General features: G+C 37.9%; 1 protein-coding gene across 2 annotated transcripts in view; it reads right to left on the minus strand.

Moving 5' to 3' along the window:
* GRIA3 (glutamate ionotropic receptor AMPA type subunit 3) overlaps positions 1-12,027 on the minus strand; it is a 520,351-nt gene that overhangs the window by 155,477 nt on the left and 352,847 nt on the right. For both annotated transcript variants that reach the window (XM_090265357.1, XM_090265359.1), the window contains exon 7: positions 2,375-2,542. In XM_090265357.1, coding sequence (XP_090121483.1) covers positions 2,375-2,542 — 168 coding nt within the window. The remainder of the gene's footprint in view (positions 1-2,374; positions 2,543-12,027) is intronic.

Raw genomic sequence — 12,027 nt, forward strand, 5'->3', positions numbered from 1 at the left:
GGGAATGTGACAGTTTCCCACTATCCTATCTGGGATCCTTCTTTAATTCTCTTTACCCACACCTCAGTCTATACTAGGTATTTCTCTTATGTGTTCCCATTACATCCTAGGTCACAGTTAATAACATTTTAATCATCTATGTATTTCCATCTCCCTTGGGAGCATCTCAAGATAAGATACATTCTTTTTCCGTGTTCTCACCTCTAATTGCGTAGAGCATATGCTGGTACTCAATAAATGTTTGCTGAACAAGTGGACAAGTCTCAATGATTTAACACTGTGACATATTTCAGTAAACTGGTCTGAGGCCGATCTTTGCACTATCTGTTGATTGTGAGGATGACTACCCCATTTGAAAGTGGCTTTAAGGCCTTTAAAAATATTTGTTTACATATTAACTATTTAAATGTGAGCTCCCCTCATCTTATTTCTTACTTACATACTAACTTGGAGTATGATACATAGTTACTGATCACCAATAAATATTATTGAATGAATACTGTACTTATTTATTCATTAAATCAGACCCCTTAGGAGACTCTTATCAGGCAATGCTTTTGTTTGCCAGATTTTGGTGAGAGAAAAGACTGGTTTATTGAGCAACAAATATGTGCTAGTCACAATGAAGGATGCTTTTAATTGAAATAAAATGGGGTTTCTTTTAATATAGTAAAACCTTTAGTACTTCAAATCATTCCTCCTTGCAGTCCCTGTGAATAGTGGAGCTTTACTGATCATTTATCACAGGGGATCATCTACTATTGAAAAAGGTATATACTTTCCAGCATCGGAGCAATAGGAAGAGGTTGGTCTGTAGGAAGAGATCATCAAAGAGAGCCAGCTACACAAATTCTTTTGGCTGAGTATTTGATAGTTAGTGCCTGGGGAGAAAGGTTACTTACTAGGCTTATAGCTTGATCTTTATCAGTGAGCTACACATGCAGAAATAATTTGTGCAATAGTATAATTAATCTAACTTTTTTCTAGTCAAGTTAATTTCTTGTCCTTCACTTTGTTAGCCAGTTTTCTATTTGGGCAATAAAGTTGTTTGTGTCATAAGTGAGGAGTCAATTGGAGATGATGGAACCTGCCACTTGATGTTTTGTTGATGAAACTCCTTTTGATTCACCCTGAGGGAGTTTTATATTTCACCCATAATTATGTTTTGCCTGACAATACAAATCTTGTAACTGCTATGAAGGTTGAATTTAATTAACTGCTCTTTAAAATTGTGCAGTACTACCTTCATAAAACAACACTTAGGGCATTTGTTAGGCAACTGACATAATGATATACAAATCTACATGATGGAACAATGAGTCATATTTCTTTCTTGGAGAGACACAGGGGCTACTAAGCCCTTTTGATTGAATGCTTCCAACTTGGCAAATTTAAGGCAGCAGTAAGAGAGCCAACTACACAAAATGATGTATGTTATGAGACCATTACAAATTCTTCGTTGCTGGGTTGTGCGCAGAATTATCTTATCATTGCCTATCTCTCTGTTTATTTGGATGTCCCAAACATAAGGATGATTAAATAAGTGGAAATAAGAGAGTCTTGTACTCTCAAAGGCTCATTTTAATGCATGCAGTCACATGTAGCATAAAGCTAAATATTCAGGCAAGAACTCTTGCTTGGAAAACTGCAATGAATGGGTGATCCTGCTCCTACTTGTAAATAATAGAATCTGTTCAAAGAAAACTGCTTAAAGCCTTAAATGATCTCCTACCCTGTAAATACCAAAAACAAGTGATCTATTTGTCTATCCATTGATTTCTTGTACTTTTCTTTAGGCTTTTTCTTTGGGGCTTTGAGGAAAGCCTTTTAAGTAGGCCTAGAAATGGATCATGTTCCTGAATCTCACCATGTAAAATATTATAAAGGTTCTCTTTAAGAAAAGAAATACTATCACGCTGACTTAGTTCCAAAGTCCATCCAGGCTAAAAAATTGTCTGGTGAGACAGAGGATGCTGTTGTTCTTTGTAATGTGTATCTTGAAGTTAGGAGCTTCCTATAAAATATGTCAGTTCCCCTCAGTAACATATTTCTGGAAAGTTAGAAATTTTTGAAGCCATTTACAATGCCAGTCCATAACTTTTGATGGTACTGAGTTTGACTTAATATCTATAGTGTAGCACAGAACTAAATATTCATTCGCCTTAAGTTTTCCATTTTTCAAGCTTCAAGGAAGAAACTTCTAGCTTTGGATTTATAGATTTTGATGAATAAGTATCCATGCTTATCTTTTTGCACGCTCTGATATTCTATAGACTCATCCTATTCCTTTTAGTATTTATTTTCTCAAGATTGAGGTCTCATTCTTTGTGTCCTTATAAGGTTCCACATTCTAATAATCCATTGTGTTCATTACCATTTTCAAAGCTCTCTCGATATCAATTCCTTGACTCCAGGGCACAGCAGGATTTGCCAAGCAGTCTCCAGCACTGCCTCTCCGGGACACATCCACTCGCTGCCTTCTCAGATAGCGGAAAGCTTCTGCTATGACCAATATTGCGTCGTGTGTCAATGCAGATGTGTACTAAAATAGATGTAAAGAAAACAAGATACCATGACAAATGACACCCTCAAAACTTGCCTTGTTCCTTATCATTTTTATTCATCTCTACCTCTTGCTCTACAAAGTCATCATCCTAACTACTTGAATCAAGAGATCTCTCTGGGCAAGCCTGACTTTGTTCATTTTAAAATAATGCTTCTTACTGTATGTGTGCACATGTTAAGATTACTAAGATCATACGGCTCAAGGGACTCTCTCTCTTGCTCTCAATACTGTATTTCATATTGAGTGAGTGAATACTAAAAGACTGGATCTAGATCCTTTATAAAGAAAGAAAAACATGTGAAATTGAAGGATGACATATGCAGAATGGGGACAAAACAGAATATCCTAAAGCAAGACTGGATTATTGCTGTTTCTAATAGAAAACTCAGATCTGGTGTTTACTTAGGGGAAAATGGAAATAGCTAAGTTAGCTTGAAATTAATTTGGAGGGAAACATTAATCATTTCTGTCTAGACCACATTTCTGGCGAACTAGGACCTCTGGCCAGCAATAAATCAGTTTTTGTTTCCTGTGGGGAGCAAAATCCAAAGCTGGTGTTCAATTGTAAAAAATTTACAATTGTTACTGAGTGTTAAATCTGATAATGTTGACAATTCACAGGCGACAATTCATGATGCTACTTCTTTCAGGCAAGAACACAAACTTTCTATTTCTTGGATATATAAGTATGTGTCTACTAGGGTTGAGGCCAGTTAGTTAAAACAAGAGATTGGATTATTTGCAATTTGACATGGTGAACTCCTTTTTATTAAATAAATCAATATTTGATTGAAATAAGTTGGCCCCTCTTTTGTAGGGAGTGACAAATACTGATAGAATATAGAATTCTGTTCATTTTTTCAAATGAAGCAAAATGCTCTAATGCGTATTGTCTCTATAGTATGTCCAAATACAATTGGGAGTGACTAGCTTGACATCTTTACAACACTGATTTACTTTTCTGATTTTTTTCATGTAACTATTCTTTTAGGAGCAAATCGTCAAATGTGATTATAATAGGAGGCGTATGTTCTTTCATAAATAAAGATCATTGTGTCTGCCCATCCTAGCACTACATAAAGTCAACATGGTGGTGCATTCCCAAGCCATGCCAAAAGAGCTTTTTAATATTTTACCTTTTCAGCTTCCACTTATCAATGTGTGATCATGTAAAAAGAGCTCTCAAAGCAAACATTTATAAAATATAGAATAAATTAAGCACTAAGATTTTAATTTTTAGACAATTTTATTTTCTAATAAAAATATTGTACATCATTTTAAAAGTAAGCTTCTGTCTGATTGACATTGAGAAAGTAATCTGAAAGTTTAATCATGTATTTAAATATTCTATTTTCTTAAGTTATTTGAAGAGTTTTGCTTATAAGCCTTAACATTTTTCCCCCAGCAAGTTCTGAGAACTTTAAATATACCATGAATTATAAATGAATAATACAAAGCTGACATTGTTTTCCTTGTCTTTTGTACAACTTCTGAAGAGGCATAAACTACTCTGTAGTACTCTTTCCATACGTTTACCCTGTCCAATTTTAGTGCTTAACACAGTGCTTGACCTGTTCTAGGTACCCCCTAAAATATTGAATAAATAAAAATTTCTTCTCTACCTATTACCTACTAAGTCTAAGGATAGCAAAGCAGTGGGTAGACAGTTTTATGAAAATCTAAATTTATATAAGCTCACCTAAATGTGGTGGATGGATTTAGTACATAGAAAGTATTTGAATCATCAGGGAAATGCCAATTAAAACCACAATGAGATATCACCTCATACATGCTAGAATGGCTATTATCAGAAAGATAAGAAATAACAGTTGTTAGAATGTGGAGAAAAGGGAACACTTGAGCCCTGTGGAAGGCAATGTAAACTGGTGAAGCCATTGTAGAAAGCATTATGGAGTTTCCTCAAAAAATTAAAAATATAACTACCAAGTGAACCAGGAATTCCACTTTTGGGTATTTATTTGAAGAGAATAAAATTATTATCTCAAATCCATATCACAGGGATACTAGAAGGAGAATATGGGGGGCAAGGGATAGAAAGCTGGTTTGAAAAGGTAATGATAGAAAACTTCCCTGACTCGAGGAGAGAAAAAGTCACACAAGTCCAAGAAGCACAAAGGGTCTCAATGAAGATAAACACAAAGAGGCCCACTCCAAGACACATCATAATTAAAATGGCAACATCCAAAGACAAAGAGAGAATCCTAAAGACAGCAAGAGAGAAGAAGCAAATAACATACAAGGGAGCTCCAATAACTACCACTACGAGCCAGAAGGGAATGGAAAAAAATATTTCAAGCAATAAAAAACAAAGGCCTACAACCAAGACTACTCTACCAAGCAAGGCTCTCATTCAAAAATGGAAGGTGAAATAAAAAGTTTCCAAGACAAAAGAAGGCTAAAAGGATACATTTCCACCAAACCAGCATTGCTAGAGATGCTAAAGGGACTGCTTTAAGAAGATGAAGAAAAAGACAGAGATAAGAACACAGGTACAAAGGGGAAAAAAACCATCATAAATAAGCACCTATCAATAATAACCTTACATATAAATGGACTAAATGCTCCAATAAAAAGGTACAGGGTAGCTGAATGGATAAGAAAACATGACGCACATATATGCTGACTACAAGAAACCCACCTCAGAACAAAGGATCTACACAGACAAAAGTGAAGGGATAGAAAAAAGTAGTTCAAGCAAATGGACATAAAAAAGAAGTGGGGGTAGTAATACTTATATCAGACAAAATAGATTTCACAACAAAGGCTATAAAAAGATGCAAAGAAGGACATTTCAAAATACTTAAGGAAAACTCCATCAAGAAGATATAACCCTAGTAAAAATATACGCACCCAATATTGGAGGACCCAAATATATAAGGAAAATCTTGGAAGGCTACAAGAAGGATACCACCAGCAACACACCCACAGTAGGGGACTTTAACACACAAAGGTCAACAATGGACAGATCTTCAAAGCAAAGAAGCACTAAGGATATTAAGGCATTGAACAATATTCTAGATCAAATGAACTTATTGATATATATAGAACATTTCACCCCAAAGAAGCAAAATATAGTCTTTTCAAGCGCACATGGAACATTTTCAAAGATAAACCAGATGGCAGGACACAAGACAAGCCTCAAAAATTTTTTAAAAATTGAAATTATATCAAGTATCTACTCAGATCACAATGGCTTGAAACTGGAAATCAACCTCAAGGAAAAATACTCAAAAATATTCAAATTCATGGAGAATGAATATCATGGTATTAAATAATGAATGGGTTAGCAATGACATCAAGGAAGAAATAAAAAAGTTTCTGGAAACAAATGATAATGAACACACAGCAGCCAAAAACCTATGGGACACAGCAAAGGCAGTCCTGAGAGGGAAGTTCATAGCAATACAGGCCTACCTGAAAAGGATAGAAGAATAGCAAATAAAAAATCTAACCCTACAGCTACGAGAACTAGAGGAACAACAATAAAAAAAGCCCAGAGCAAGTAGAAGGAAGGAAATCATCAAGATCAAAGAAGAATTAAATGACATAGGAACTACACAAACAATCCAAAAGATCAGTAAAACCAGGAGCTGGTTCCTTAAGAAGATAAAAAAAACTGACAAGTCTTTAACCAGTCTCATCAAGAAAAAAAGAGAGGGGATCCAAAAAAAAAAAAAAAATTGGAATCGAAAGAAGAGAAGTCACCACCGATACCACAGAAATAAAAGGGATTGTAAGAAATTACTGTGAACAACTATATGGCAAGAAATTTAACAACCTGGAAGAAATGGAAAAATTTTTGGAAATATACGATCTTCCAGAACTGAGTCAGGAAGAAGTAGAAAGCCTGAATAGACCAATAAAAACTAGAGAAATGTAAGAAATAATAAAAAAGAAAAACCTCCAGGAACACAAAAGCCCTGGATTGGATGGCTTCACAGGAGAATTTTACAAAACAATTACAGAAGAACTAATGCCTATCTTTCTCACAGTATTCCAAAAAATCCAAGAAGAGAGAAGACTCCCAAAATCTTACTATGAGGCCAGTATTACCCTAATCTCAAAACCAGGCCAAGACACAACAAAAAAAGTAAACTAAAGGCCAATACCACTGATGAACACAGATATTAAAATTCTAAACAAAATATTGGCAAACCAGATCTAGCAAAACATTGAAAAGATCATACACCACGATCAAATGTGATATGTCTCAAGGATTCGAGTATGGTATAATATTTGCAAATCAATAAACGTAATATACTGCATGAACAAAATGAAAGAAAAAAACCACATGATCATATCAATAGATGCAGAAAAAGCATTTTATAAAGTACAACACCCATTTATGATGAAAACACTCAGGAAAGTGAGAATAGAGGGAGCATAAGTCAACATAATAAAGGCCATATATGAGAAACCTGAAGGCAACATCATACTCAATGTGCAAAAACTGAAAGTATTCTCCCTGAGGTCAGGAATAAGACGAGGATATCCATTCTTTCTACTCCTATTCAACATAGTCTTGGAAGTTCTAGCCAAAGTAATCAGACAAGAAAAAGAAATAAAAGGAATTCAAATTGGAGAAGAGGAATAAAAACTGTCATTATTTGCAGATGACACAGTAGTGTACATAGAAAACCCTATGGACTACATGAAAAAACTCCTCGGCCTAATAAGTGAATTTGGCAAAATAGCAGATTACAAAGTAAATATTCAGAAATTGAAGGCATTTATATACACCAACAATAAAATATCAGAGATAGAAACTAAAAGAAGGTAGGAGAGGAAGATGGCGGAGGAGTGAGGAGAGGCTGAGGTTTCAGGCTCCCGAGACCCTTCTGCAGTTTGGGCTAACTGCAGACAAAACATCTCAGTGAGCAGCTGGACACTGGCAGGAGTCGAGCCAAGGCACTGCTGGATTAGAGAAAATCCATCTGGGAACAACCTGTTTAGTAAGGATAGCGGAGAAAAAGGGGACGAAACGGGATTCCTGACTGGGGCGGCTGCCCGAGCTGTGGCGGGAAGCACACAAAGGATTTTTGGCGACCACAGGCTGCCCCGGAGAGGAGTCAGGTGGAGAGCGGATCTCTGCCCGCTGGCAGAGATGGGACTCGACCAAGTGGCATTGGCGCTGAAGGACAGGAGACAGCGTGCTGCCGGGCAAGTGAGAACATAATTCTCCTTTATATTTTTCTCTAGTGGATGGTGGAGAGGGGAGGAAAGTTTGGGGGTGGTAGGCCATTCTCGAGGAGCGCAGACGCAGTGGTGCGCTCATCCACCCCCCAACCCTCCTCTTGGGTCTCAGGGGCGTGCATAGGGAAGTGCGCTCATTCACTGGCCCAGGTGCGCAGGGCTGTGCGTCTAGGTGCCCCTCGGACACACGCCAACGGACATGAAATCAGTGACCCAACGGGCGCAGGGAGGGCCCACTGGAGACACAGAAGACTGTGCGCAGTCGCCCCTGGCCAGCCCAGTGGGAGCCAGGCCGAAGTACCAGGCCGGAATCGGGAGCGCAGAGCACTTGCCCAGGCTCTGCGCATGCCCGCTCAGGAGGTGTGGGAACGGTGGGCAGCAGGACTCACAGACACTCACTTCTACTGAGCACAAGTGTTTGCAGCCCAGCCCTAAGAGGTGAAAGACAAACGCCCAGAACACAGCGCTGCAGGCCTGAGGCTAGCTCCCCAGCCGCTTGGGTGCACACTGGCACTCGAGCCAAAAAACACCTCAAGGGCTTTCCCGGAGCGCAGCGCAGCCGGCTTCCTCGGAGAGCGGCGCGACAGGCCTGAGCTTAGTTCCCCAGACACCTTGGGCGGTAAACCGGTGTTTGAGCCAAAAAAACACCTAGAAGGCTTTCCTGGAGCTTGGTGCGGCCTGATATCTGGGAGCGCGCCGCGGCAGGCCTGAGCTTAGTTCCCCAGCTGCCTTGGAAGCGCACTGATGCTTGAGTGAAAAAAAAAAAAAAAACACCTTGCCAGCTTCCCCAAAGTGTGGCGTGGCCTGCTTTCCTGGAGTGCGGCGTGGCAGACCTGAGGTGGGCTCTTGGCTGCCTTACATTGCGCCTTGCCGGCCACCTCACGCACACCACTGCTGCAAGGAATAGGAATCTCTGACCCATCACATTAGACCAGCTGTGGACGCAGAAAAAGAAGACGACACAAGAAGGCTGAACTGACATCTCCACAAAAGAATTCGAGATAAAGTGGATAGAGTGACTCCCAATCAAGAAGCCAGAAGGAATATCCTAACAACAAAAAAATCTGAAATATAAACAGACAGCATAAACAAACGATATAAAAGGTACCCCGAGAACATCAGGCTCAGGAGATCAAAGAGACTGCACCACTGAATCCCCCAGATCTACCATAAAAAATCTCATACCACAAAGGTGGGAAGGCAAAGCAGACAAATCCAAATAACAAAAACAAACAAGAAGAATTCAACATGGTAAGATGCAGAAACAACCTCTCAATGAAAAGAAAAGAGGAATCCCCAGAAAGAGAGGTAGATGGAATAGACATAGCCCAAATGTCAGACATGGAATTCAAAACTATGGTGGTGAGGAAGCTCAATATGCTCGAAAACCTCAAAAACAACTATGACAACCTCCAAGGAAGTTACCAACAGCTCCAAGAAAATTACAGGGAACTTGCAGAGAACTACACGAGCATAAAAAAAGACATAGAAACTATCAACAAGAACCAGGAAGAAGTGAAGAATGCAACTTCTGAACTGAAAAACACAGTAGAATCAGTCCAAAGCAGACTAAATGAAGCAGAGGATCGGATTAGTGAGTTAGAAGATAATGTAGGTAATAATTCTCAAATGATACAGCAAATTGAAAAAATATGAACAAGATGTAAGGGAATTACAGGATAGCATTAGAAAAATAATTTAAGGATCATAGGAATAAGAGAGGGAGAAGAAAAGGAGCATGGAATTGAAAATCTGATAGGAGAAATAGTGACAGAAAATTTTCCGAACCTGATGAGAGTAAAAATTATGCAAGTCCAAGAAGCACTGAGAGTTCCAATCAAGAGGAACCCCCCAAAACCCACTCCAAGGCACATCACAGTTAAAATGGCAACATTCCAAGACAAAGAGAGAATCCTAAAAGCAGCAAGAGAAAAACAGCAAATAACTTACAAGGGAGCTCCAATAAGGCTATCGACCGATTTCTCAACAGAAACATTACAAGCCAGAAGGGAATGGTCAAAAATATTTCAAGCAATGAAAAACAAAGGCCTACAACCAAGAATACTCTACCCAGCAAGGCTCTCATTCAAAATAGAAGGAGGAATAAGGAGTTTCTCAGACAAAGGAAGACTAAAAGAATACATCTCCACCAAACCACCATTGCAAGAGATGCTAAAGGGAATATTCTAAGAAAAAGGAAGAGAAAAACAAAAAAAGAGTAGAGGAACAGAGATACAAAAGAGAAATAAATAAATACATGTCAATAATAACAACCTTAAATGTAAGTGGATTAAATGCTCCCATTAAAAGACATAGGGTAACGGAATGGATAAGAAAACAGGACACACATATTTGCTGTCTACAAGAAACACACCTCAAAACAAAAGATTTACATAGACTGAAAGTAAAGGGATATAAAAAAATATTCCAAGCAAATGGACCGGAAAAAAAAGCTGGGGTAGCAGTCCCCATATCAGACAAAACGGATTTCAAAGCAAGGGCAAGAAAAAGAGACAAAGAAGGACATTTCATAATACTTAAAGGAACGATTCATCAAGAAGATATAACACTGATAAACATATATGCACCCAACATAGGAGCACCCAAATACATAAAGCAAATACTAGAAGACCACAAGAAGGATATTAACAACAACACACTCATAGTAGGGAACTTTAACACTCCATTATCAACAATAGACAGATCATCCAAGCAAAGAAACACCAAAGATATACAGGCATTGAACAACACACTAAACCACATGGATCTAACTGACATATATAGAACTTTTCACCCCAAAGAAGCAAAATATACATTCTTTTCAAAGGCACATGGGACATTTTCAAAGATAGGCCACATAATAGGACACAAAACAAGCCTCAACAAATTCAAGAAAATTGAAATTATATCAAGCATCTTTTCAGACCACAATGCCTTGAAACTAAAAATCAACCTCAGGGAAAAAAATCAAAGACACCCAAACTCATGGAGAATGAATAACATGCTCTTAAATAACGAATGGGTTAACAGTGACATCAAAGAACAAATCAAGAAATTTCTAGAAACTAATGACAATGAACACACAACAGCCCAAAACCTATGGGACACAGCAAAAGCAGTCCTAAGAGGGAAGTTCATAGCAATACGGGCATATCTGAAAAGGCTAGAAGAATCTCAAATAAAAACCTAACCATAAAGTTACAAGAACTAGAACAGCAACAACAAACATAGCTTAGGGCAAAAAGAAGTAAGGAAATCATCAAGATCAAAGCAGAATTAAACGACATAGAAACGAAGTGAACAATCCAAAAAATCAACAAAACTAGGAGCTGGTTCTGGGAAAAAATAAACAAAATTGACAAGCCTCTAGCCAGGCTCATTAAGAAAAAACGAGAGAAGACCCAAATAAACAAAATCAGAAATGAAAGAGGAGAAATCATGACTGATACCTCAGAAATACAAACAATTATAAGAAATTACTACAAACAACTATATGGCAAGAAATTTGACAATCTAGTAGAAATGGACAGATTTCTAGAAACATACAACCTTCCAAAACTGAATGAAGAAGAAGTAGAAAGTCTAAACAGACCAATAACAGAGAAAGAAATTGAAACAGTAAAAAAAATCTCCCTGCACACAAAAGCCCTGGACCGGATGGCTTCACAGGCGAATTTTACAAAACGTTTAGGGAAGAATTAACGCCTACCCTCCTCAAACTATTTCAGAAAATCCAAGAAGAGGGAAAAATCCCAAACTCTTTCTATGAAGCCAGTATTACTCTCATCCCAAAACCAGGTCAAGACACAGGAAAGAAAGAAAACTACAGGCCAATATCACTGATGAACATAGATGCTAAAATCCTCAATAAAATTTTGGCAAACAGGATCCAACAATACATCAAAAAGATCATACACCATGATCAAGTGGGATTCATCCCAGGGATGCAAGGATGGTTTAATATTCGCAAATCAATAAATATAATACATCACCGAAACTGAATGAAAGACAAAAATAACGTTATCATATCTATAGATGCAGAAAAAGCATTTGATAAAGTACAACACCCATTTATGTTGAAAACACTCAGCAAAATGGGAATAGAGAGAGCATAGCTTAACATCATTAAGGCTATACATGAGAAGCCTGAAGCCAACATCATACTCAATGGACAAAAAATGAAAGCATTCCCCCTGAAATCAGGAACTAGACAAGGTTGTCCACTCTCCCCACTTCTATTCAAGATA

The sequence above is a fragment of the Furipterus horrens genome, unplaced genomic scaffold (assembly GCF_987537825.1).
Source record: "Furipterus horrens unplaced genomic scaffold, mFurHor1.1.pri manual_scaffold_17, whole genome shotgun sequence".
In the NCBI taxonomy this organism is placed as follows: domain Eukaryota; kingdom Metazoa; phylum Chordata; class Mammalia; order Chiroptera; family Furipteridae; genus Furipterus; species Furipterus horrens.